At 38.6% G+C, this 27,947-nt stretch overlaps 1 protein-coding gene across 7 annotated transcripts; it reads left to right on the top strand.

The window, feature by feature from the left end:
- The first annotated feature begins 117 nt into the window (after positions 1 to 117).
- On the top strand, positions 118 to 26,253 carry RCBTB1 (RCC1 and BTB domain containing protein 1). 7 transcript variants are annotated; one of them, XM_072850243.1, is made up of 13 exons: positions 118 to 342; positions 5,584 to 5,660; positions 6,562 to 6,712; positions 7,572 to 7,722; positions 8,206 to 8,372; positions 11,115 to 11,273; positions 12,413 to 12,520; positions 13,444 to 13,586; positions 17,274 to 17,464; positions 20,567 to 20,693; positions 21,186 to 21,337; positions 22,035 to 22,165; positions 25,287 to 26,253. In XM_072850243.1, exons 3-13 carry the CDS (start codon positions 6,569 to 6,571, stop codon positions 25,425 to 25,427), a joined length of 1,614 nt encoding a protein of 537 aa, XP_072706344.1. In that variant the 5' UTR covers positions 118 to 342; positions 5,584 to 5,660; positions 6,562 to 6,568; the 3' UTR covers positions 25,428 to 26,253. The 7 variants fall into 7 exon arrangements, 6 of the variants coding, with proteins under 6 accessions (XP_072706344.1, XP_072706342.1, XP_072706341.1 ...); XM_072850241.1 differs by having other exon boundaries at positions 6,542 to 6,712; XM_072850240.1 differs by lacking the exon at positions 5,584 to 5,660.
- The last annotated feature ends 1,694 nt before the right edge of the window (positions 26,254 to 27,947 follow it).

The raw sequence follows: 27,947 nt of genomic DNA, 5'->3' as shown, positions 1-27,947 counted from the left end.
AGAGCCACCCACCGTCGGCCACGTGACGGCGCGCGCGAACGGTCAAGCGGGAGAAGGCTCCCCCCACCCCGAGGCTTGGCGTCACGTGACGCGCTTCTCTGCCACCCACCCCCCCCGCCTCCTCCCCGGCCCGCCGCTGTCACGTGCGTGGTGCCGGCGCGCGCTGCGCACCCCTTCGGCCCCTTGACGTGCGGCGCGCGCGGCGGGGCAGGCGCTGAGCGGCCGTAACGGTCCTAACAGCCGTAACGGCAGCGGCTCTGGCGAGGGCCGCTCGCCCCGGTGCGGGGGCACCTTGGAGGCAGCGGGAGCGCCCGGCCCGCCGGGCGATGTCGCAGGGGCCGGGTGAGGAGCGCTTGGGGTGGTAGCGTGCGTGGCCGGGTCGGCGCCCCGCCGTCGCCAGGCCGGGCGTCCCCTGCGTGGGGCTGCGGGCTCTTCCCGCCCCTTGTGCTTCCGTTAGGGCGCTGCGAGGGCTGCGGTTTGGCGTGGGCGGGAGCTGTCGACGGTGGGGAGCGGCTGGACGGAGGTCACCGCGGAGACCCCGCTGGGGGTCCGTAAGGCTGGTGCTGACCATCAGGAGGAGGGAAGGGTCCTTCTCACGTAAACGGGGCTTGGCTGGGGGTCGTCGTCCGAGTGACTTGGCGAAGCTTTCTCTGGGTCCGCCTGTGAATTGCTCCCACATAGCTCTCTGAAAGTCTCTCTTCCTGCTTGGCGTAGCTCACAGTATGTTCTTACAGTTTTTGTTCTGATTCATGGTGTTTCAGTTCATCCTTCCCTTTGTTGTCTGCTTCCTGAAGGCTGAGATCTAGCTGACTGAAAAAGCAGGGCTCCCAACAATTTTTTTCCTCACTGGGCTTTATTTAAATAATTAGGAGTTCTTAATTTTTAATACAATTCTTCTAAATCAAATATTAAAGGAATATTTACTTTTTAAAAGGAGCTTTCAGAGTTCTAATTTAGGCAGTTTAAGTGGTCTCTTTTGGAAAGCATGTTGTCTACTGACGAAAAGTAAAATGGACTTTAATTGTTTAAAGCAAGGGTGGGGTTGTGAGGAAAAGATACTAAACATCGTGAATGGAAATGTGTTCGGAGCACAAAGTTTTTTAGTAAAAACAGTGTCTGGGAGATGCAATAATTCTTTAGAGCCTTAATATGAATGTTTTTCTTTGAATGCCTATCTCTGTATGCATCAGATTGAAATATAGGTATTGCTTTAGAAGATGTCGTGTCCTGAGTGAATGGCTTCAATAAGTTGCAGTAATGGGTCAGCTTAAAAAAAAAAAAAAAAAAAAAGGCATATTGTGATTGTAATTACAGTTTTGTTTTGGTGGGTGCATGATTGTCATCCTACTAAGGGTTTTTTCCTATGGCTAAAACAGTCTTATGTTAAATAATATTCATGTATGTGGTGGTTTTTGCTTGCTTGTATCTCTTTTCGTCTGGTTACTCAAAGCAAATAGGAGGTCTGGTTGTCAGTTCTTAGATCAGCAGGTTTTTCCTTCCCTGTATTGCTCATAAAAGGCATCCAAAAATAAATCATGCAGAGGTTTGAACACACAGATTTTGTCATAGAAATCTTGCCTTATGTAAGGTCTAAGGAAAGTAAGTTAGGGCACGTGATTTCCAGGAGTGCAATATCTTTTTTTTGGCAGGGAGAAAGCCTCAATAAAATCACTTAGTTCATGCATCTGATTAATGTCAATAGTATGTATTGTTTCCCTGTGCTTTCTCAATACTGAAATAAGAGATTAAAAAAACAACCGTAAACTGGAGAAAACATGGGGAAGATTAGTGTTATGTCTAGGATTTGACTCTGTCTTGGTTGAGGTGTACTTAAAATTAAAAAAAGATCAAGTGTGCCAGTCATTTCATGTTGTTCTAAAGCCAGATATCCCAGCTTTTGTGTTCTCACTGCTGTTTATAATTCCCGTAGACAATTAGGAGGAATGAAGGCCTGAGCCTGCAGTTTCTTTCTGTGCAGGAGTAAGTGTGCCCAGCTAGAATAAACTGCAGCATTGGAGCCTGAGGGAAGAGTGAAACAAACAAACATGTAATTGTGTTCGAATAGTCTTTACAAATAAGGGGATAATCTTTGAGGAGTTAACTATAGTTTTTTGTTGCGATGACAATTGGTACTGTTTTCCTGGTAGGATGTTGTGTTAGGCTATTGTTCTCTCTAGCATGTATTTGTTTAGCTGAACTATAAACTCTGTAAAACTTTATCTAAAATCATTTTACAAAACATTTTGTAAACACTGTCTTTTTTTTTTTTTTTAAGGCAGGGATTCATGTTTGCCTGCATGTATCCCTGAGAATCAGCCTGCACACTGTTTCTTTAGAAAGCGAACTAGTGAGAAGTTGAATGCATAGGCAGCAGTTTAGCATAGGTTTTTGGAAGGGTTTCTGTCTCTGAAAGCATGTGGCTTTTTAAATTGTGAGCAGGTCTAGATTTTTTTCCCCCTGTTAGTGAGTGCTTCGAGTTCAATTTCTTTTTATCACAATATGCGGCCAGTTCAGTTTCCTTCACTACAAGTCATCCTTTCTTGCTTATTTTTAGCCTCACTGAAATTCAAACAATCATCTTTGTTTCTGTTCCTGTTTGTATACTGATATTGTTGGATACTTTCAAAGATGTCAAAGCAGTTAGAAGAGGTATTGTTGATATAAGCTCCCTCTGCTGGTTAGTTCTGCTGTAGAAATAAAGCTATATGGCGTATAGTTGTTTATCACTGAATCATGCAACAGAAATGAAAAGACAGTTAAAAGCAGTGACATTCGGTGTTTCTAAAAGCAACTATCTACCAGAGCACCAAGTTTAAGATTGTCTTTTATACTCATAAGGTTTTTAATTGCAATTAACTTAAAATCTAGATGTTGGTAATGTAAGTTACAGATACTTCTTAGAACTGCTGCTGCCATGTTGCACACAGAATCTAACAATAGCTTGAGAGCTAATATATTGAGACAGCTATTTGCATACAGATTAAAATAACTTCATTACTTTGGACTCCATCTGGTACATTTGCTATGACATTGCACTTACAAGCTTTCAGTTAAGGTGCAGTTGTTGCATAGTAGCAGGGTCCAGGCTTCTATGTGACTATCAGGAGAAGTAAACAATAAACTTAGCTCTTTTGTTGATGCTGTACAGGAAGGGTGAGTGAAGGACACTGTGTTTCTTTGTGCAACTGCTTGCAGTGACATGACTGAAGTCTCCTAGATCAGCCTTTCATAGCAAGGATTTACCCAGAAGAAACTCTGCACGCGCCTTCCCTCCCTGGATTCAGACAAGTGTTGCGCAAGGATGAGGTTTGAGTATGATTAGTGTGAGAGGTCAGTCACGCTATTGCAGTGTCTACCCTTTTGGAAAGTGTGCAATATGTCTTAGAGAATGCTAAAATTAATTGGGTTTCTGTTTTGATAACACCGAGTTGCTTTACTGACATCTCCATTTACAGTACTGTATATAAATATATATTCCCCAGATACATTTTTCCCACTATAGACCTTTTTTTTTTTTTCCTCCTGTGGCAACTAGAACTTTTATTGGAAAACCGGGAAAGTGGCTAAGGTTGTTAAGGAATCCATCTTTAGAGAGGAAAAAAGTGGTGCTTATGCCTAGGTTGGAAATTTATTTTCTGTGGAAAATGGAGAATAAGTAGTTAAAACAGCTTTCTATGCACAGTTAAAGCTAAGAAACAGTAGTCTGTGTATAAACTCCAGAACTTTCAGGTTTGTATGTTATTTCACTGGTTTGTATGTGTTTACATAAGCATAAACAAAAATAGCTGCTGTTGCTACTGTAAAAATGTTGCAGCTGAATGGTGATAGATGCTGGCATTTGCTGGAGTACCTAAGGACAATAGTTAATATTTGTAGAGGAGAGGGAAAGGTTGTGTGTTTGGGAAGAAACAGTACATATTATATAAAAGGCAAGAGATGTTTTCTGTTGTTTGGTTGGTTTTGGTTTTAAGGATTTTTGTGAACCTTTATTTGTTGGTAAACCTGGAGAGATTTTAGGATTGAGATTTATTAAAGAAACTAACCTGCCAATGGCAGATGAGTTGTCATTAAAAACATTTCAGGGAAAACCCTTGAAATAACTTTGTAAGATTGCAGTAACAGTTGAAATTGGAAATGTACAGCATTGTTTTAGATAAAGCAGTGTTACACCTGCCAAAAATTGTAAGGTTTTTCATCTGTAGATGGAGTTAATTGCTCGTGTCTTCAATCTGGAAAGTCTTGTGTGCTTTGAAAGCTTTTCTTTTATCTACTGGTATTAGTTTGTCTGACAAGTTATCCAGTTGAGCTTTGAGGTATGGGAAATGCAGTGTAACTGGCATAGGTTTTGTCAAAGAGGAGTGGTTAACTGAGTCATACAGTACTGGAGAATAAGACAGGAGGATTAAAGACCTAGTGCAAAGATCAGAAAGGGAGAGAGAAAGTAGCACATTTTAAAGTGGTTACCTCTAGAGTAGAACAGGTTCTCAAGGTGCTGTAAAACTTGTTAATGTTAATTTACTAGGACATTCTCCATCAAAATAACATTTTGTCTTCATGTCTTAAATTAACAGGATGTGTTGAAAGGAACTTCAGTGAAGAAAATTTTTTTCTTAATCTCCAGTTTATGACATGTTTGTGCCTTGCCAATTGTATGGGGCAAATTAAATAGGTAAAGTCAGAGGGGACAATTACTTGGTCTGCTCAAAAGAACAAGTTATCGCTATCCCCTTTTAATTGATTAATAGTGTCATATGTTAAAAGATTTGCCGAAGTGAGGTAACAAATCTTAGCAGCCCACTAGCCTGAGTTTTTAACTGGACTAGAAATTAAGGCAGCTTAAATGCATTCAAATCTGTTTAGCTGTGTAGAATGTGCTGTGGTTCTTGGCATCAGGTAGACTTTCAAAAGCTGTTCTACAAATACATGTATTATGAGTGTGCCATCTGGAGACTTCAGGTGTTTTCAAGACCTGCTTCAGACGTGAAATGTAGAGTGAAGTCAGGCTCATAGCGAGAGAGGTTCCTGTAGAGCAGACCTGGGTTTGTTGGAGTAAGGTTACAAAATGTGATAAAGAGACAAGTCTGGGTTTTGTTTGTGTTGGGGTTTTTTTGTATGCATACTTCCACTGTGACCTCAGTGTTTCTCAAACTTTTTAAAAATAATAATAATAAACCCCCTCCTTCCAGAAAACATCTGCACTGAACAACCTGTATTTTAGGATTAACTGCTGGTCTTGAATAGCTTTCTGAAGCCATGTCTTGGTTGTCAGCACAGTTTTGAGAACCAAGCATCAGAAGCAAAGGAAAGAGGCTCTCCTGAGTTCTCACTGTTGTCTATATCTGATACCCAGGCATCATCAAGAAGCAGCCTGACTTGAAAGCAACAAAGCAAAGAATAGGGGGATGGGATAGGACTGGAGCAAACAAATGAAAAGGAAAGAACTAAATGTTGATGAGAGGACGACATCTGGATAGAGACTGCATTTCTTACCCATGGAATGATTCCTTAGCTGCCTTTTTTTTTTTTAATGGTTTATTGTGATTTGTATCATGTCACTGACATTCTGTGGAATTCTCCACCTAGTGCTTTTCAGATTTCACAAAACTTGCTGATACCCCTGAGCGTGGATCATAGATTGTCAGCAGCAGAATCCCTTCAGGGTATGAGCAATGTTACAATTTTTATGTGCAAGATTGAAGGCCTAAATAAGCTCTGCAGGTTTGTGTTGACTGTCAGCTTTGTTCTTGAGCTGCTGCAATTGCCCAGCTTGCCCTGAGCAAACTGGGAAAAAGGAGCATTGTGGAAGGATGGATTATATACATCTGTGTTCATTGACAGACAATGTCTATACCCAGTCATGTTTCCAGCTTTTAATGTGGTCCAGCTTGTTTCAAGTAACAGACTATGACAATTTCACTTAATCGCTTTTCTCTGATGTGTTTCACTGCTTAATCATACAAACTCATGAGTTTATCTCATGCTTTAGTGCTGTCACAAATAGGTTTTGACCATAATAACAGCTTTTGATTATGCGAGAGATGGCAGATTCAGGTCATATGCTCAACGGCTCCAGCTTTATTTTTATTTGCAAGTTTTACATATACATCAACAGCTTGCTTACATGGCGTATATAAGGTGTAAGACTACAAAAAAATTTCACGAAAGAAAATTTTATAAATGGGAATTCCAGCTGAAATTCCCTCTGAAAATGCCCTCAGAAATCCACTCTGCCACCAGTGGATATTTGCTAGATCACAAGCTTTTAATAAGTTTGCTTGTAGAACAGCAGATATTCAGTTGTACTGAATACAGTTTACTTAAATATCCTGTTAAGAAAAGAGCTGTTCTTCCAATGTCCTACCAGTGACTTGCTATTTGTTCACCTTAATACATGGAAATATAATTACCTATTTCATGTAGAATAGAATGTTATACTTTCAGAGCCACAACACGTCTTTTCTCTCATTTAAAGGAAATTATCTTATTGCCTGTCGATGAAAGTATAAAATACACTTTTAATAAGCTTTTGGTTTTATTACAGCAATGTCATCTTACTTGTAGAAACGTCATGACACACAGCAGCATCATGGTGGATGTAGGCAAGTGGCCAATATTTACCTTACTGTCACCTCAAGAAATAGCATCTATTCGGAAAGCATGTGTATTTGGTACATCAGCCAATGAAGCTATATACATAACGCACAATGATGAGGTAAGGCTGTAATAAAGTGGAATGTGTACTCTACAATTAGTTGTTTGCAGAGTCTACTGAATACCTATAAATTAATAGCTTCTCAAAAGCATTGTGTGAGATTTGTGTATTTCAAAACATGTTGGATGTAACTTGTAAGGTTTGGTTTTTTTTTTTTAGTCTTGTATGGGGCAATATAGATGGAGTATTTAGAAAACTTACAAATGACAAAGGCCAGGATGGATTACATGCACTTTTGAAGACAGTCAGAATTCAAAAGAAGTTGTGGTAGCTTGAAATTAAGTGCAAGCACTCCAGGTATGAAGACATAAAATGAGGTTATGGCTTGCTAAGTAACAATACAGCAGAAGATTATCTGTGGATTTTAATGATTCAGAAACTCAGTGTGAGTTAGCATTGTGCTGCTGAAAGAAAACAAGCCGGATGTTCTGGGATGTGTTAATGGGAGAGTTTCTTGTAAGACTTGGTAGAGTAGAATTTTTATTTTTTATTTTTTCCCCAAGTCCTATCAAAGCTGTTTGTAGGATGAGCTGCTTACAGTATAGCTGTGGCTGCTCTTTACAAACTGCTTTTAAAGGAAGGTGGTGTCTTCCACTTTCACAGTTTAATACTTTTTATAGTACAGTTCCTGCAAATGAGAGGCTTCCAGGCCTGCACGGATCTCAAGAATTCAGACTCATCAGTTAACTTCCAAAGTGTCCCTGTGCTGACTCTTGAGCTTAACTTCCATGAAGGAAGTCTCTGGCCCTCAAGAGTCCATGGCAAAACTCTGTCCTGGCTTTATGAAGACCTGGATATTACCACATCTGTGCATACCTGAGTGTGAATCACTTGAAATGAGTATTCCTCTGTTTTTCAGGTATTTGTTTTTGGACTGAATTGCAGTAATTGTTTGGGGACTGGAGATAATCAGAGCACAATAGTACCAAAGAAACTAGAAGCCTTATGTGGAAAGAAGATTTCCAGTCTCAGTTATGGAAGTGGACCCCATGTTGTACTTTGCACTGAAGGTAAAAAATTAACCTTTAGTATAGAAACATAAGTTACAGATTTTAAGTTCCACTTGCATGTAACAAGAAGGGATTAAGTTGTAATTGTATTAACTTGTTAATTGGTTAATGTACACTAAGGGGTTCTCATTGGTCTTAAGTGGAACTAAATGTATTCTGTAATAGGTAAAGTAAGTTTCCGTTACATTTCCATTATGTTGCAACTGTAGAGTTTTACTTTATCATTTATGACATACTCAGTCTTACCTGTGCACTTCCATATATTTCCACAACAAATCTAGAGGTTATACTGTGATATATGTATATACAAGGGTTGTATACAAAGTGCATAATTTTTTAGTATACAGATGATTCTTGTAATAGTTTCACTATTTGTTAATGCCCTTTAGCTTTCATATTGGCATTTGCTAATTTCTTAGAATTCTATCTTAACTTCCTTGGAATTTTTGGTGGTTTTTATCACAAACTTAAATATTTTTGCAGATGGTGAAGTGTATGCCTGGGGACATAATGGCTACAGCCAGCTTGGGAATGGCACAACCAATCAGGGCATTACTCCTGTTCAAGTTTGCACAAATCTGTTAATAAAGAAAGTGGTGGAAGTAGCTTGCGGCTCTCACCATTCCATGGCACTGTCATTTGATGGGGATGTAAGTTGAAACCTGTTCAAACCTCTTAAGCTCCTTCTTGAAGTGAATAGTGCAGGTGACCTTGCAGTCTGAAGTTCTCTCTTTCTATACAGTAGTTACAACATAACCTTTTCTCCTACTGCCTCAAACTAGGGTGTCCTTTTCTTCAGCACAGACTTGAAAACAACTCAAAAAAAACCCCACCCACAAACCCCAACATAAAACCCCCAACCCAACCACAAAAACAAGGGAATAAAAGGCTAATAAACACTTGTGTCTTTCATTTCTCATAGGGATGAGGCCAGAAAGCTTTGCCACTTACAGGTGAAGGAATGGTTTGTAAGGTGCAAAATGTAACATTGTTATTTGCTTGCAATTCTGTTATTTAAGGGGTATATTCACTTGTTTGTATTCACTGGTTAGCCTTTAGTCTGTTTCTTGTAGTCTTCATTATTTCCACACTGGTACTGTGAAAGAATGTTGCTCTGCACACCTCTGAATACCTTTGTGTGTAGCTAATGAAAGAGCACTTGGTTTATATCCAAGTCTCCTTTATGCTATTTGTTGACATGGCTTAAGGCTATGTGTCATGGGAAACATGTACAATTAGTTTCCAGTTAGTCGGATTTGACCAGTGAGCATGTATCTGATTTGAGTTGCGTGTTACTGCATGGAGGAAAGCCTGTTTTCAGCTCTGCTTTAGCAAAAGAAGAGTTCTAATTTTAAAACCTTCTTAACAATGAAAATGGAAACTACAGTTCTTTCCGTCCTGGTAATCTGAGCATGTCTGTGTTATGATTCAGTATGGAGTCATAGTGCGACACTAATACAAAGTAGCAAATCAGTATTTTGAGGGTAGGAAAGAGACATTGGGTTAATTTAAGTGATCTGTGTTGCATCTGAAAGGAGAGTCTATACTTAGGAAAGATCTTCATGCTGTCATGTTTGACTTGGTTAATCTATAAAATTTGGTTTGCGCGCAGGAAGGCGAGGGTGTTCGTGCATTAGTTAAACTAGTGGTGCCAGCTGCTGTGTGGTAGCTGCCCGTGATGACGATACTGTCTCTTGTAATAAATGTAACATGCTTGAAATCTCAATGAAGCAGGGAAGTTTCTTTGTATTTACCATGAGGTTGATATTTGCAGCTCGCTTGCTGTTGTGGCTAGTTTATGTACTATAAATCCATCCCTAGCGTACCTTGCAGTAGCTTGGTCTATTTGTGCTCTGAGGTTTTATCTGTACCAGAATTGATTATACTGAAAGCAGCAAAATGTGTTAAGTAGAGTTTTATTTACAGAAAGATCTGGCTGCAAAAACCCTTGTGACTTGATATATCTGGAGTTTGAGAGGCATTGAAGTTGGAAGTATTTGTGGAAATACTTGGCATAATTGATTTGTATAGTTGGTTCAGTGCAATTTTAATGCAGTGCAAATTAAAAAAAAAAAAAAAGTATCTTAATGATAGACTTAAAGGACTGCAGACATTCGTGCTTCTCTGAGAAAGGAAACTGATTAGCTCATTGGCATTTTTATCTACCTTCTGAGAGTCTCTACCTTAATTTTTTTCTTTGTTATTGAGAATAAGATATTTTATAGAGCATCTTCAAATATTCGGAAGGAGTCAACGATCCAGCAAATACAAGTAACAAAAAGCAAAGGACTAATGCTTTCTTTTATTCATATTAAATATGGTAAATGAGTTGTGTTGGTGCAAGGTTTTTTGTTCTTGTCTTGGGGGGGGTGGGTGTTTGGTTGGTGTGTTTTGGGGTTTGTTTGTTTTGGGGTTTTTTTTGGTGGCGGAGGAGGTGTTTGTTTCTAATGACTGACTTTTGGTTTGGTGTTGCAGTAAACAGGCGGCTTCTGGCACCAAAGGATGTGCAGACTTCACATTAGGGTATCTCTGTCAGCGTGCTTTTACTGACTAGCATGTCTGTGGCTAGGTATTTCCAAGAGGACAAACTTTTTAACTGGGTGAAGCACCAGAGGATCAACTATCAGAAATAGTTTTAAGCCAAGCTATGGGTGTGTGTGCATGTAAAAAAAAATTGAAGAAACTGAAAATACAAAGCCGTAAATATTTTTTTAATAGTAAACTACTTCCCTGTCTTCTGGATTTTTAAATGAAAGGAACCAATATTTTGGTTTTTATTATTAATAGTTTTTATTATTACTAGTTTGCCACTGGCAAACTTTGAACTGTCAGAGATGATGCTTTTTTGTTAATGCCATTGTGTAACAGAGTTTTGGTACTGTGAAACATGGGCTGAAAAAACCATCTCCGTTCACAGGTCTTGAAAGATATAAAAGATGTATGATGAGCATCCAGCAACAATGTGGTTTAGAGTTCTATAAAGAAAACTAAATAGCTGTAAATCGGGGAGCTCAGCTTGTCTGGGAAGCAAATAACATTCTGGCTTGCATTCCTTTTTCCAACATCTTGAAAGTATAGAGTCCACTCACTATGCTCTTTGTCTTATAGTCTGATGTATTTAATATGGAAGTATGTTCCTTTTGTTTCCTCTTGTTGTCAGATGCTCCGGTTCTGTAGCAAGAAGCTGAAAAAAGTGCTGTGTTCGTATTTGCTACATCAGTCCTATTGCTGTTTATAATTTTCAGCTGTTGAAAATTAATTTTAAGCATTTTAGCTCGTTAAATAGGATAGTTTACCCAATCTGATGCTGACTACAGTAAGATTATAATTTATTACTGTCATTACTATTATTAAGGCTTAAACTGCAGGTTTTTGTTTGTTTTTATGGACAGCTGTACGCTTGGGGATATAATAACTGTGGTCAAGTTGGATCTGGATCTACAGCAAATCAGCCAACTCCTCGCAGAGTTTCGAACTGTTTACAGGGTAAAATGGTAGTTGGCATTGCTTGTGGTCAGACCTCCTCAATGGCTGTAGTAAACAATGGTGAGGTAAGCATTGCTGCATTCTCACGTTCTCCCTCTCTGTTACCCAAACTTATGAGATTAATGTCTGAACATGGAGAAATGCTGACATGGAGTGCTCAAGTTATAGAATTATATTGACAGAGTTATATAGAGTTCTACTGATAACTTCTGTGAGACCAATTTAAGGAAAACTCTGCAAGTAACTGGAGATGCTGTCTTTACACTAAACGTTCCTTCTTATGGCAAAGACTGTATTGGAACATAATTCTTACTGAGTCTGCAACTGCAAGAATTTGAACAGTTGTATTAAGCATGTCTGTCTTCCTTATTTCAATAGATTGTTTAGCATATGTCTTAATTAGATTTTTGAAAGCATGCACAATTAAATAGTTAATCTTTCTGCGAGAATACACTGACTGATCCTGGTTCTTAAACACATTGCTTAATTGCCAGCAAGAAAACCAAACCATGCTTTTGAACATTGCCCTAGTATTGTGCAACTGTTCTGTTTCATGTAAGTCCATGGTGCTGTCTTGCTTCTAGGTATGAACTGTAGCCTCAATTTTACTACATTTCACCAAACTTGGAGTGTAGCATTTCTTTGTGACTGGAGGGACTGTAAAAGCCCCTGAGGTTGAGATGAGCTTTCATTGTATATACTTTTGTCTTGATGTGTCCACCGTAACAAAACTAAAGGAAAAATTAGAGCTAAACTGGGGACTTCAGTTTAAACTAATCCAGTAGCTAATCAGCTGATCAGAACAACTAATTTCTTGTTTTCTTTCAAAAAGGAAAAAGTAATAAGGAGAAAAGAAGTTGTAAAAGTCAACTAAAATGTTGGCGCTATGGGAGAGATTTTGGTGGATTGTAAGTTCATTGCAAAATTCCTAGTACTTCAAAGACAAATATATTTTAGAAAGCTTCTTTAAAAGGTAAAAGCAGGATTGAAAAGTTGAATACAGTCAGTCATTGCAGTATATTTAATATTTTTCAGCTGTCTCTATATTGCTCTTGAAATAGTTTGAATACAGTTTGATAGTTTGAAAACTTGAATACAGTTTTTTAAGATGATGTACTTTTTTGACTTGTGCTTGATACTAAGTCTTAAATGTTCCGTACTTCTACAGCGGAGTGGCTTAATTTTGTTTTCCTTTTGCAATCAGGTTTATGGCTGGGGTTACAATGGTAATGGTCAGCTAGGTCTTGGAAACAACGGTAATCAACTAACACCGTGCAGAGTGGCAGCATTACACGGCGTGTGTATACTCCAGGTATGTCTAACATGGAAATGAAAATGCATTCGTGTTGCTAGTATCTGCTAAAACTGTATCTTTGGAATCTTATACCTGCTTCTAGATTTCGCAGTTCAAATACTGATTTTTTAGCTCCTATAAATTATATTAGGTTTATAAAAAGTGCAAGGAAGCTGTAAAATACTTGCTTTTGTAAACATTCTGAATGATTTAAAGTTAGCTAGTGTAACTATAAGTAAATTATGCTTTGATTACAAATTGCACCTTTGTTACAAAGCTGAATGAATGAAATGCACTGGACAAAGGCAAGCAATGAAGGGGAACAAGAAAACAAAGATGTGCAAATTAGATTCTACATTAATATCCTAATTAGCCCTTCAGAAGTGAGAGGAGAGGGAAAATGAGAGTCATGGGTGTGGGTGTGGTGGTTTGGTTGTTTTGGTTTCTCTTTTTCCCTGCGAAAGAATGAAACTGAAAATTGGAATTTCCTAGGTTTTTAGTAAGGTTCTGTGGAGTGTCATGTGATAACTTGGGTTGAACGTTTGTTGGCTGTTGAACTGTAGCTCTTATAGTTTGTATAGTATTCAAAATATCAAATTCTCAAAGTATTTCAGAGTTGCAAGACGTGATGATGAAGTTCGCTGTTCTTCGTGTGAAGAGTCTGCAACTGAAAGCAAGTAAAGGCTAGGGAGACTTTGCAAGAGTACAGTAAATTATTTAGGAGTAACCAATGAACACTAAAATAATGAAGTTTGGACTTTTCCAGTACTTACCGTTAACTTATTTTGTGTTAGCTTTAAGTACTGAGAAGTAACATGTTGTAGTGCTAAATGAAGAATGCCTGAGGTATTTAACATCAGCTAGACTAAGGTAATGTGTGCGATAATTTTGTTTCTCATCTCTGTTTTGTTTAGTAGTAATGCTTATACATTTACTTACAGATTGCCTGTGGCTATGCGCACACACTAGCACTAACAGATGAGGGTTTGCTCTATGCCTGGGGAGCTAACACTTATGGGCAACTGGGAACTGGCAATAAAAGTAACCAGCTAAGCCCGGTGCAGATCATGATGGAAAAAGAAAGGTAATCTTGCTGAAGCTGTTTCTGGATTGATAAGTCTGAGCATGTGTTACACAGTTTCTAGCACTGGAAGCATGCATGTGTAGGGCTTGGTGGATTGTTTTTCTATCGCTAATGTTAAAAGCATAGGAAAGGATGGTAACTTACTGTTTACTATAGACTGAGTGCTTTTTGCTATCTGTAATGCTTATTGAAAGTAAATGTACTTTGTATTTACCTGATACTGAAAGATAATGAATGACTAAGTGTTAGGCTATTCTAAATATGGTTCCTTTGATTAAAAATTTGGAGCTATGAAATTGATAAGCCAAGCTTTTAAGCTGTATTGAGGCCTACATTTAAAAAAAAAAAAAAAGAGGGGGGGAAGGAAGCGCCACCTTTGTAAGAAGTGAAATGTGAGGAAAAAACAATTTTCTGAAAGGCTGACGATAGCCAACCATGAAAACAGAATTTGGATTTGCAAGGTTGCTAGAGCTAAGGGCAGATAATACTACTTTGTCGTGGTTTGACCCCAGTCAGCAACTAAGCACCACGCAGCCACTCACTCACCCTCCCTCCTCCCGGTGGGATGAGGAAGAGAATCAGAAAAGCACAAGTAAGAAAACTCGTGGACTGAGATAAGAACAGTTTAATAATTGAAATAAAATAATAATAACAATAACAACAACAATTATTATTATAATAAAAATAAATTATAATGAAATGAAAATAACAGGGGGGAGAGAGGGGGGAACAAAACCCAGGGAAAAACAAAAAAACCCCAAGTGATGCAACCCCTCGCCACCTGCCAACTGATGCCCAGCCAGTCCCCGAGCAGCGATCACTGCCCCTGGGCCAACTCCCCCCAGTTTATATACTGAGCATGACATCATATGGTATGGAATAGCCCTTTGGCCAGTTTGGGTCAACTATCTTGGCTGTGCCCCCTCCCAGCTTCTTGTGCGCCTGGCAGAGCATGGGAAGCTGAAAAGTCCTTGATTAGTGTAAACATTACTTAGCAACAACTAAAACATCAGTGTATTATCACATTATTCTTATACTAAATCCAAAACACAGCACTATACCAGCTACTAGGAAGAAAATTAACTCTATCCCAGCTGAAACCAGGACATACTTTTATCAGTGGTACCAGTCAGTAGTTTGTAGTTTCTTAGCTTTCTAGGCTCATAAAAGAATAACCCTAACCCACCCTCTTTCAGCACCCTTGTCATCCTCATATGTGGGATGGCTCTTCTACTATTCACCTACAAACTTGGACCTCAGTCCCATTCTCTGGATCCATGTGTATACCTATAGATTAATGTACCTTAGTTTAGAAACCTCTTAGTCTATAAATCTCTTAACCTGTAAATCTCTTAACTTGTAATCTCCTCTTAACTGGGAAACACTTGTGGTTGTTTTTTCTCCTCCATTTCTGAACTGTCTTTCTGGGAAGTAATTCCTGTTTTTTCCTGTTTCTCACAACATTAAATTAAAAGCTGTGCAGTACTGAGATTATTTAAGAGCTTAAAAAATGGGTGGGGGGAAAGAAGAAAGGAACCATCACAGTAGAATTCACTGAGGTGAGGCTGGCTTGTCTGTGAAGGAACTGACAATAGTGAAGCAAAATGAAATATTCTTTAAAAAAGCACTGGAAGAGAAATGTGTATGTTTGCAAATAGATCAACTTTGTTTTCTTAGTGATTTATTTCTTGAGCGAACTAAGAGGAACTGTTGCATTTAGAATTGTATGTGAACTCAAGCATGGGATTATAATAAAACTGGCATTTGTTCAATGACTAAAGGAGGGAGAAAATATCATAGAACTTCTGCCTGGAATCTAAGGGAGAGAAAAGTCACTTGAGCTTACTCATCTTGCTTGACTTGACTCCCTTAAACAGTGCTGTAAGTGGGTGAGCTGTCATTTCGTGTGAAGCATATTAATGCTGCTTTTCCTAGTCCTTTCATTTATATAACTCTTTTGTCATTTATATGTAATGCTGGTGACAGTTCCTTATGAGGTAGCATTTGGTGCTGTCTTGAAGAATATTGCACATATAGCTTGTAGGGAACTTTTAGACTTTATTTTGTGTTGGCTTCGAGGAACAGTTATAAAGGTCAGCTTCCTGAATTTTGATGTTAAGTATATGTTAAACATGTTATACTTAAAATATACATACAGGATACTGTACATCTACTATACATGTGTTACAGTACATGTTCTGCTATGCTTCTTAAGTCTAGTATAGTTACTCTAAAAATAAGAATCTCTTCTGCTAAGGAAAGAAAGTTTGGGGAAAGAAGTAGTTTAGGTGGATAGCTATGATGGACAATAAATGGTCCCTAAAATAATTACTTTATGATGTCTCATGCAGAGGTGCTGAAAGATCTCAACATTGCATAGAGGTTCATAAGTTGATAATGGTGTAAAACAACCCATTAGTCTCTTATCTGCCAGAAATTATCTATATATATACTGAAAGTGATTGTAGATTCTTTCTGTGTTTTTTACCTTTAAATAATTTTTGCACTCAAAATGTGGGCTTCGTGCTAAAAAAGCTTTTTGCCTAAAAAGCTAACTCTTCATGGATATTGTTCTGTAAAGGAATAAACATTTTGATATGTATATTCTTAGACTGCTTGAAAAGACATTTATTTGTCCCAGTTGACCAGTTTCTGGCACAAAAGTGTGAAATCCTCTGATGCATTTTTAGCATGGAGAAAAAACAGGAAAGTGTAGCTTTTATTTTGAACTAACACTGGAACTTCCCCTGGTTTTTGCTTGTCATGTGAACAGAGACACTGGAAATGTCCTTGTGGTCCTTTTAATGGAAGGGAGATTCTTCTCAGTTCTTGTAATGTTTCAAATAGCAAGATAGGGATTGCATGAGCAATGGGAGAACAGAATAGATAAGTATGCATCAGCAGCTCTAATATCTTAAGGAAGTATGTGAGGTGGGTGAAAATACTGCATATACTTTATTTAAAAAGCAACCATAGCTCTTCAAGAATGTGGAGTTCAGTGCGTGTATTCACCTCTCCTCAAATGAAGCACTGTCCATGTTCCATGCTGAATCTCAGTGTTGAGGAAAGGAAACTAACAGCAAAATAAGAAGTCAGAAATACAGGCAGTATGTCAGATCTCTGTCTACATACAAAAAACAGATTAAAGGCAGGGTAGAAGGGTTTCTTTATAATAAAGGATTTATTGAAAAATACATAGGATCTAAATCTCAATGAGAGAATTTTTACAACATCTGTTCAAAAGAATTTCTGAAAAATGCTCTGCAAAAATCTTAGTAGTATAACTTTCCTGCCTGTTCCCTAACTGGAAGTTTCATAAGCTCCATAAGCATTTATTTTTGAGAATAAGTGTCTGATGTGCATTGGGTTTAAAGAGGAAAAACAAAACTTTGTTTTGCTTCATCCCTTTCCCATGGTTATGGAAGAAAAGGAGTAATGTCAACTGATGAGGATGACATAATTAAAGTAATATCTGATCACAAGAAAATCTACAAGCAATCTGAAAATGTCATTGTGGTTCTTAAATATTGATCCATTCAAACAGTGTCATATTCATGCAGGACAAAGAAAGAAGTATAGGAAGGAGTGTAGATGCATAGTTTGGTTGGCTGTTATTTTGGTGAGGCATTTGGAAAGTCACTTGATTCCGTACCTGTAAGTATCTTACAAGGTTTCTTCTGTTTCCAGGGTTGTGGAGATTGCAGCCTGCCACTCTGCTCACACGTCGGCTGCCAAGACCCAGAGCGGCCAGGTGTACATGTGGGGCCAATGCCGTGGGCAGTCAGTGATCTTTCCCCACCTCACTCACTTTGCCTGCACTGACGATGTGTTTGCTTGCTTTGCTACCCCTGCCGTTATGTGGCGTCTTCTATCAGTAGGTGAGAACAAGCTCCGATATGGCAGCCAGTGCTATAATATCTGTGTACATTTGTAGTGATTAGTACAGGATACCACTTCCGCGGCAGGATGGTTCCTGCTTTAAGGAGAACCAGCAATTAAAACTAGCTCTTTTAGCTAGGTTTTTTTCTTTTGAAGAAAACAGCCTACTTCAGCAGCTCAGGATCCAGAATAGGGTTAACAAGATTGTTTGTTTGCCAGTATACATCTGGAGAGAACCCTGTTTTACCATTGCACTGTGAATATTGTGTACTTCCTACATTTGTATTGTTTGAGCTCCAGCTCAGGACTGGGAAAGACTCCTGAATCATTAAACATAACTTTTTTATCTTAAAACTATTCCTACTTGGAAGACTGCTCCTGATACTTGTTACTCTGGTATCTAACAACTTTGAATTACAAGTGTTGTCTCTAGCTTTCCCTTCTTAGTATTTACCCTTCCAATATGAATATGAAGGAGCGAATCTCTCTTCTATGTTTCATGTTAGGAAAGTAAAGTAACAGAATTACAAGTTTTCATTTTGTGAGATGATTTCTCTCAACTCGATTTAGTTTGACTTTCCCCAAAGACAGGCAGGCTTGTAAATAATAGTCCCTGTATAATAAGACCCTAATATAATTGTTTTCTCTGTTGGAACTCTCTTCTTCTACTGCCTTGGATTACACTTTGGAATGCGGTCTGTGTGACCAACAAATAAGCCCAAGCCTTTCTTCTTTATTATCTTTGATTCACATGCTGCTAATTCTGATTTGAACCCAAATATGCTATAAAGTGCTTAGTTTGCACTTCCTTGAAAACATGAAGGTGTTTTCATGTACAAAACATGAAGATGTTTTCATCTTAGATCTGCTGCTTCAGTTCTCAAGACCATTCAGGAGATCTAATCTGTTTTCATATTGACAACAGATCCTAATTTTGTTAGTCCCTGTACAAAATTGGTTTTGTGGAGGGATCACTTCCTAAGTAACCTTTCTCCAGATTCAGACTTTATCTTTGCATGTGGCTTGTCCTAACCCAGCTTCTCCATCTTAACTTCTCATTTAGCATGTTACCACATTTATAGAGGTCCAGATCACAGCATCTGGTCTATAGAGGAAAACTGAATAGTTTTACTAAAGAGAGAGAAGATTAGCTTGTAGTGATCTGCTTCTGGGTAAATCCAAGTCTTGTTTTATCCCACTTCTCACTTTCTCCATTCTCTAATCCTCTGCAATGTGTGTTAGTCTTGCCCTCTGTAAAGGTCTGATGGTTGTCCAGATCTGTTGCCTTTTGCTAATAGTGAAGGCTGTTTAAATGACATCTCCGCAGTTTCCATACCTTTCAAATTCTTTATTTTTATGAAGTATTCCCAGACTGAGTATAACAAGGTATTTGAATTTTGTACCTGCATTTTAATTCTTCATAGCCATTGGGGATTCTTCCCCTCTTATTCTGATAATCCTACTTACTGAATGTTTAAATCAAAAGCATTAATTCTGCGGGCATTTTTAATCTCCATTTTCCATATGCATTTTTTTCCTTCCCCACCTTTTTTATTCATATAGGTTAAAAACCCTCTTTTTTCTTTTTATGTGGGTTTTTTTTTGTTTTTTTTTTTTCTTTCTTAGTGAGAGCTAACTCTGCATAAAGGTTATTGTTCTACTTCCAGTTAGGAAGGCTCTGCCAAAAAAATGAATCAGTCACTCGGGATTGGCTGTGGTGAAGTACAAATCTGCAGCCTTTTTTGAGGAATGAACTTAAGGTATTTGGAGTGAAAGTTGACCTACTGCATAGCTTAAGCTAAGCTGATGACCTAGAAAAAAAATCACATGAGCAAATAGAGGGGGATTAGAGCATGGTTTAGTTAGCCCTGATGAGATGCAGGTTCTGTGGATGATCCACGTAAGTTGGAGGAGTGTATGGTCTTTTGTGGCACAAACATGACTTGTTTGTTATAGCAGTATTTATTTTCAAATACCAACTAATTTAGCTGTCCCTAATGGTGAAGAGTAATTTGTGGATTGTATACAGATGAACAATACATGGTCCTGTGGGACAGAGGAGACAGACCACATCCTGTTATAGTGGAAATCCACATATTTTTCCTTTCCATACTTTGCTTCTTAGAAGCCATGTGTTTTGAGACACACTTTTAAGATGCATCAACAGAAGCTTCAAATAGTGGGTTAAATTAGGTTTTCTAAAACTTCAAAGTTCTAGCTTTACCACAAGCCTTAGCCAACTTGTGCTGCAACTCTTGTATGATTTCTAGAGACACAGAATGGGACTTCCATGGGACCAGTGCCCTAGGCCTTAATATAAAGAGCTGTCAAAGAGCTGTGATATCTCAGCTTTAATCCACTTCCAAAATTGCTGAAGTCCTGTGTCCTTGGTAGCAGATACTGTGTTTTTGGTACAGTCTCTCTTCAGCAGCACTGCTGTTGGATTTTGTGTTTTCATAACTGACTAATAAACTGAGTATAATGGAGTCAGTGATAGTTCATGTTAGCCAGCCCTGGCAAAGACCTTAAGAGACAACCTACAGGCTGTATCTAATCTGCCCGCACAAAAAAGTGGTCAACTGGTGACACGTTTTCTTACTATTTAGGCTCAGATCACACTGTGTCAGTGCGGCTGAAGTACTGTACACTGTGTCTCAAAAGAGTTGCAGGTGATGCTGTATATCCTCCATCACCAGCAGTTTGCAGGTTCGCCGCAGAGGCTGGTTTGCAGTTTGCAGAGCTGAGCTGGCCCAGCACTAGCACTGGGCTGGCAATTTCGTGGGTGGTGGCCAGGCGAAGAATGAGAAAGGAAGTTCTCCAGGTACTTTCCCTGGTGCTGTGCTACCTCTGTGCAATAAGCTGGAACGGGAACTGCTGACCACTGCTGCCTGTAGCTGTTGTGGAGCAGACCTTGCCAACAGGAAATGGTATTGGATTAATTCATTCTTCCCATTTCACCGCTTAAGCCAATGGAGCCCTGATACTGACCTATTTTCCTTGACATGCTCTTAGTTGAGCTGCTAGCTTTAGTTAGTGATGTGTGTGTTCCATTTAAGATGCTTAACATGGGTTTTTTGTTTGCTTTAAAATTGTTTCTGTAGAACATGAAGACTTTTTAACAGTAGCAGAGTCTCTGAAGAAAGAATTTGACAGCCCAGAAACCTCAGACCTAAAGTTCCGTGTGGATGGAAAGTACATCCATGTCCACAAAGCTGTTCTGAAAATCAGGTAGTGGTCATATTTCATAGCTCTTGTTTATACAGAATAACCTCTTAGTATCGCATCTAAGAGGGGGAAAAACTAAGGGGTAGGGAGGGACACCTAAACTTGTAATATATAGCATCTGTGTATCCATAATCACTTTAAATGAAGTGACTGTAAAAGGAGTTGAATCAAAACTCTGTCTTAAAATGGTCCATATTTGATTTTCACTAAGCCTCTTTGTTGTTCCTAGGATAATAAATTCTGTTAAGTTGGTCTGATTGCAATGTATATACAGACGTTTCTGTAGCATAGATCAAATAAGAGTTTTATCTTGATGCACAAGTATAACGCTGCCCACAGTATTAGGAACCAAAATGTGGACCAATGGCTGTGATGGGGTATGGTAAAATATTTGTGAATATTGCAGAGTGCCCCAAATAAATATTTCAGGGGGACTGTAATGTAATGTTCATGTGTACATATAATAGTGTTCCAGATGATGTCTTTGTCTCTTAGGTGTGAACACTTCAGAACCATGTTCCAGTCATACTGGAATGAGGATATGAAGGAAGTGATAGAAATAGACCAGTTTTCTTATCCTGTGTATCGTGCCTTTCTTGAGTACTTGTATACAGACAGTGTTGACCTTCCGCCTGAAGATGCAATAGGTATTGCTTATGGTCCAATTATGTTAGAAAGCAGCATCCAGAAAAACTGAGACAGGGGATGCAAAATAAATGTATTAATATAGGCTTCTAGTCTAGTCTAGCCTATAATGCATTTTACTGGTGATTAATTAAGCTGTCCTTAAAATACTGTTGTAGCAAACTTACTACAGCAAAAGTAGTGCATATTTAGAAATAAACTGAGCGTTTTTTTCAAGTGTGGGAGAGAAACTATTTCTCGGGGTTAAAATACTTGCATATTTTACTAAATTGAGTCAATTATTGTTTAGGATAATATGAAAGAATCTCAGTAGATCTAATAGGGGAAACTTGGACAGCAGAGCAAAGAGCAAGCTGTAATTCAAGAACAGATTTTTATAATGGTAGCTTTTTGCTCGTGTTGTGGTGCCAGTTTTGTGACAGTTCCACTCTCGCAAGCAGTTAGGTATGCAAATCAGTGGAACAGCTTGCATATTTACAGAGATTAGCAGGATTGTGGCATGAGGTAATAAAAGGCCTTTCTTCCTGTGTAATGGTAAAATACATTTTTCTGAATAGTGACCTACTTGCAAAAAGCATATTATAGACATGTAGCACATTGCATACAGAATACAGATGCAACCTATACCCCAGGAGCATAAACTTGTTGAAAGAGCAGAGATCATTACAAGTGACTAATACGATGACATTTTAATTGCAGGGCTTTTGGATTTGGCTACTTCGTACTGTGAAAATAGACTGAAAAAACTGTGTCAACACATTATCAAGAGAGGAATTACTGTGGAAAATGCATTTTCATTGCTCTCTGCTGCTGTCAGATATGATGCAGAGGTAAACTTCTAAACTTCAATCTCTTAAATAGGTGGCTGCTTTCTGACTTGAACTATGGAGAAAAGCAGCCAGTTGTTGGAATGTTGGAATTATAAAAATGTTGGAATTATAAAAACTGTATTTGCCATGAGAGATGTATCTCTTCCCCCATAAACCAGTACTGGGAAGGTGAACTAGTACACAGATACCTAAAGATGACTTAAGTCCTGGGCTGATACTCAGTATCTGTAAATGTTTGCATTGCTTAATTTCATGGTAAAAGGTTATGATGCTGTGCCAAGCTTCATGAATTACTATTTGGGGGGGGGGAGGGGGACAGGACACATACAACTGTAACAAAAAATTTCTGAGGATGAAAACACTAACTCTTGAAACAAGGAAGGGTTTAAATGCAAAGCAAAAACCAGAACATTACGAAAAGCAGTCTTGTAAGCCTTAAGTTACTTATTTATAAGGTTGTGTGGTGTGTGTGATGTCATATGGTGGTAGGTTTGGGGATTGAGTGAGTGCATTCGGGTTTGGGGTTTTTTTTGGTTGGCGGGGTGGTTTTTTGTTAGCTGCTTTTGTTTTGTTTTGTTTAGCTACAGTCAAATACCCTTTCAGTCTTCACAGTATGCTAATGAAGTGGCAGGATGAGAACTGTTTTATGGGCCTAAAAAATTTTGAAGACAGAGAAATAGGGTGTGAAAAGGGGGGAAGGCTAGTGAAACTTCCCTACTGCATAATGTCTGATTTCACTACTAGATCATTAACATGCAGCTTTGTGAACTAATCAAGAAGTATTCCTGGGCTTGCTTTGGCTATTAGCGTTCAGCATAGTATCTGTGCATCATGTTTGCAACTTTGTGATTGGTTAGTTTTTAACTTGCTACTTATGCTTATAAAGCAGTTTTGGTACTCAGTAAATCAACTCATTGCTTTTTCTTGTATTTAATATACAGCAATTAGCATGCAGATGCCCTACCTTATTTCAGAGCCTTGCAGTGTGTTGCTTGTTTTATATACCTTACCCAAAGGGCTGTTTTAGTTGTGGCCTCAGCTCTACTGTGAATAACGATTTCTTTGGTGGGCGTTCATGGAAAATAGAAAGATTTCCATATTTTAGCCTTAAAAGATTTTTTGCAGGATGGATCTTCAGTATGTGATTGATTGCGCTTGTAAAGGGTAGAAGAAATCCAGTTACTATGCCTTTACTGTACCTCACTAGCTAAATGAAGCTAGAACCATAGGCTTAAGTGCTACATCAAGGAGAGAATGGGTGACACTGAGGGGTTGATTTTTCATAAAAAGTGGTTTTTACATGCAGTAATGCTAGATGGGGGCTTGAAATTGCTTGGGTGACATAGTTCATTCAAGGGGACTGTGTGTCTGGAAAACAAGTTAAAAGAAGCTGCTTCACTAATTTAAAATACCTCCATGACATGAAACCCTCCTCTACTGTCTTTTGGTGATTGACTGAATTGAAGTGGCTAGAATTGGCTCAGGTCTGGCTTCTTATTGTAGCTTTAAAAGTAATCATTGGAAGTACCTTGTGCCTTTATTCACTTAAGTCTATATTAATTACAGTTTGCTGGGAGTGCATCCATCTGCAAATGAAATTCAGCCTTTTTTTATACAGAACTTTAAATTTTCCAAAGTTACTTACTAATACTACAGTATTTCTGTTCATTGTATGCTTCTGTTGCATTGACTTGGAATATGAATTTTTTTAATAAAGCAGTGCAAAATATTGTAATGTGTACGATGTAATTTTGTTTAAAATGCTAATTGATTCTGTTATTTAAAAAAAAACAAACCCTCAGTGTTCAGTTCTAATAAGCTTGTCTTTTTTCGTTGCACAGATGCCACACAAGTCAAGATCTGCAGCTTCAGAATGCCTGGTTTTAGGCCAGGATATATTTTTATATTATTGGTGTGTCACGAACTCTCATTGGCACACAGTTGCTCTAGCTTTCAATATTAACCTTAAGTGCAAATGTGAATATTAATCAGTCTTTCATACTTCATGTGGCTTAAAGAGCTCTGTAAATTTGTTATGCCTTCCTGCAGTGTCCAGGCTGCTGAGCAGCTAAGGAAGAGTGTGTTCTCATGAATAAAGCACTAGTCCTAGAAACTTGTAACATAAAGAAATTAGAACAGGGTGGGGAGCTGCTATTTTGTAAGGGCTGCAGCATCCTCCTTAGGGCAGCTTAGATCTGCACCACAAAGAGTAGATTTCCTCTGCGAAAGAGGAGTTGGAAACAAGTAATCTGAGTGGGAAGCATTCTGTGGTCAACCTTATATTGACAATGACTGTCTCTTGGTTTTGTTGGTTTTTTTGTTTGGTTTTTTTTAGACATCCTTTCTCTCTGGCATCATGTGGGTGCAATGATGGTTGTCTGTGGGGCTTTTCTAATCCTTAAATGGAAGGCACTTCCAAGTAGACTCAAATATCCAGAGCCCACTTTCTGCAAGAATTGCTGTGCTGTATTCTGCCACAGTACTTCTTTTGAATAATTTTTGGGACATCTGTGAAATATTTTGTAACCTGAGTCTGTTTCTAATGCACAGAAAGGCCTTCTGCCTAAACTGTGCTTTAAAACCGTCCAGTTAGTATGCACTTGGGTTGAGCCTGCTGACATGCAGCTTCAAGGCTTTAGTTAAGCACTTAACTAAGCAGGAAGTCAAGCAACCTTACATATAGATTTGAGTTTATATCATGGAACAAAAGAGCTGAATTTTCTTAATCCACAGTCTTGGTTATATATCATTATCCCAAGATCTCCTGTTTGTATTGGGTTTTAATAGCTGTCAGTGCATGCAGAGGAAACTTTTCAAGTGGGGAAACCTTTAAAATATATATTGCTCAGCATAGCTGATTTTTGTGACTGCAGCTATACAGTGAGAAGCAAATTATAGTTACTTTTCCCTTTGTAACCATGTTATATGGGGAGAATTACTATTTTCTGCTGCATTTACGTAGTGACTGTGTATGGAAAAACATTGAGAGCCACTGGGTTAATGTGTTTGTCCAATTCTCTGCAAAAAATAAAGCATATACAGGCATTTGTGCCTGAATGTAATTTTCTGTGATGGAAGCAAAGATAATAAGATTTTTTTCTTCTTTTTTTTTCCTGTTTAGGACTTAGAGGAATTCTGCTTTAAGTTTTGTGTCAATCATTTGACGGAAGTGACACAAACTACAGCATTTTGGCAAATGGATGGTCCCCTGCTAAAGGAATTCATTGCTAAAGCCAGTAAATGTGGAGCCTTTAAGAACTGAAACAAGGCTGTAAGTTACGGGTGTTTGTAGGGTTTTTTGCAGTTATAACAGGATGTCATAACTGTACGGGTAAAAGCAAGTGTTACCTGGTCTCTTGTACCAGACGTGAAAGGCCACAGTGAAAACAAATGTTTTCTGTGCTCAGGAGTGAACTGTTGTAAAAATGTCAAGCAAAATATTCACTTGCATTTAGCAAACCTGGGTGGTGGAACCAGCTCAAGATGTCAGACGGAGAGAGGAAACGCTGCAGTATGCAAAGGATACCAACTGGTGTTAAGGACTGACCTTTTTAGCCTAGGAAATCTCAGTTCCAGCACCACCTGTTACTATTTTCCATTTATTTCTTGGGGTTGGAGAATAGGCTGGCCTGAGCCACTGAATGATGTCACTTAAATCGTTAACTCCCTGGGATTATAGAGGAGCAAATGGCATGGATATCTCTTACTGCATTTGCATGATTGTGAATGAATTGGCCATTTGCTGTGTGTAATTAACCAAGTGTATTCGGTGCTTAGAAAAGTGTGCAAAAATCATATATCCTCAAAGCGTATGCAAGTGACTTGGAAGAAAGGGGTAACTACTATTCTAATTGGGAGTAAATCTCTATATTTGGGTATACCTTAATCTAAGTTGTAATGTGTACTTCATGTGATCTGTTCAAGCAATATTTATAATGGTTAATGGAAAAAATTCCCTCTTCGGTAACTTCAGATTACACTGGTTCCCTTGGAGAGGAAGGGATACACTGTTCTGAAAGTGGGGGTTCTGCATTTAAGTGTTGTATAAATTTAAACTACATGTAATAAAATTCACTTTTTTGTACCTGTTCACTAGCAAATTTCTTTGGACTTTGAAGAAAATTGCAAGCTTTTGTATTACATACAGCATATAAGTTACTTTATTTAAAAAAAAAAAAAACAACCCCAGAAAACCCCAACCCAACCCCACAGATGATGTATTACTGAATCTTACTGATTTCGCTGCACTTGACAAATACCTGTCATCTCAATTTCAGAAAACAGCAATTTTATTTGTAGGCACTTCTATGCCTAATCTAATCTATTGGAATTTATGGATCTGATTTTTTTTCACCAAGTCTGTATGTGACTCTAACTTTACAGCAGGGACATACAGACATACAGACCCACTATTTTTATTGTGCACTTCTAAGGTGTTACATCCCCACCACATACCAGGTAGAGCAGAGAACCTGGAACTTTATAGAGTTGAAGTTTAGGTTAACTACTAGGTCTAATTTTGGGGTTGTGACTTTGCTAAGTTTTGCAATGCCTAGAATTTTGTATTGTTGGTAGAGGCAGGGAGCTGCTGTAGCATGGCAAGCAGGAGTTCAGTCTCCTGATGACAAAATGCTTCCAAATGTATCATAAATGTTTCTAATAAACACCTTGTTTGGATGGCAAACTCTAGACTAAAGGTCTAGCTTGGCAGGGGGTGGAACAGAAGAGTACAGGACTTGTCCCCTGGGCTGCTCTGAATCTTGTCAGTAATTCAGAGTGCTGCTGTAAGGAAAAAGAGCTCATGTGAGCTTTTATGTCTTTCCCGTGACAATGGATTTGCATCTTTGTGCCCTAATCACAGATAAATCTGTGCTCCATGTTAATACACATCTGGTTTAGGTGGGAGTTTTCTAGGCAGAAGAGCTGTGAGCAGAGCTTGAGTCCTTGGCTTGGGCAGTGTTTCTAGTCCTGGACAGCCAGCAGGCCTGAACTGTAAAACGGTATTAAAAATACCAGTATTTGGTTCTATCAGGCACAGCTTATGTTTTGAACGTTGATTCTGTGCTTACTGGTCTCCACCTTCCTACAGAACCAGCCCAAGTTACAAATTTTTACTAGTCATGGAGGGAGTATGGCTGTTTCAACAGGCTGGTGCTGCAGCCAGTCATCACGAGTGGTGTTTGACATGATCACTAGGGCAATGGATCACTCTGGTCCCGCTCTGCTTGCTGCTGAGAGGCAAGGTGTAGTTAAACTAGGGGGTGAGGGCATACCCTGCCTGGGCCTTGTCCCATGCAACAGTGGGGCTAGTGAGCATGACTAAATACACAGCTTTCTTAAAAATGTTTTATTTCATTAACTTATCTTTTTGTAGCTAAACAATGCTTTTCTATATTCAAACAATTTTTTAAAGACAAAACACATGGAAGTCATATCCTTTCTTAATGGAGAAAGAAGACAGTCCATGGTTTGTTCCATTTTACATTATACATGTTGAAGAGTATGATGCCCAACCATTTCTGGTCTGCCTGCAAACACTGTTTCACCACTGCCATTACAGCAGAACTAGTTATACATTAAAGTCAATCAAGAATCATTTAATTAAAAAAACCCCAACTCCTGTTTATAATTCAGAAGGCTTCTTTGAGTGCAAGTTCTGCTAATTTATCTTTGGAAAGCCAAAGCAGCAATGTGATCCTTAAACGATCGCTGTCCAGATGCAGACAGCAAAGCAGCTACCGCACAGTCAGAAGAGGGCTCCCACAGTTAAAGTGACTTTAAA

This window comes from Ciconia boyciana, chromosome 1 (genome assembly GCF_034638445.1).
Source record: "Ciconia boyciana chromosome 1, ASM3463844v1, whole genome shotgun sequence".
Lineage (NCBI taxonomy): Eukaryota > Metazoa > Chordata > Aves > Ciconiiformes > Ciconiidae > Ciconia > Ciconia boyciana.
This window is presented reverse-complemented; position numbering and strand designations above follow the sequence as displayed.

Coding starts and splice junctions, on each gene's coding strand:
- RCBTB1 (XM_072850240.1), top strand. CDS start 6,569: ATGACACACAGCAGCATCATGGTGGATGTAGGCAAGTGGCCAATATTT. Junction 11,274..12,412: donor CTGTAGTAAACAATGGTGAG/GTAAGCATTGCT, acceptor TTTTGCAATCAG/GTTTATGGCTGGGGTTACAA. Junction 20,694..21,185: donor AAAGCTGTTCTGAAAATCAG/GTAGTGGTCATA, acceptor TTTGTCTCTTAG/GTGTGAACACTTCAGAACCA.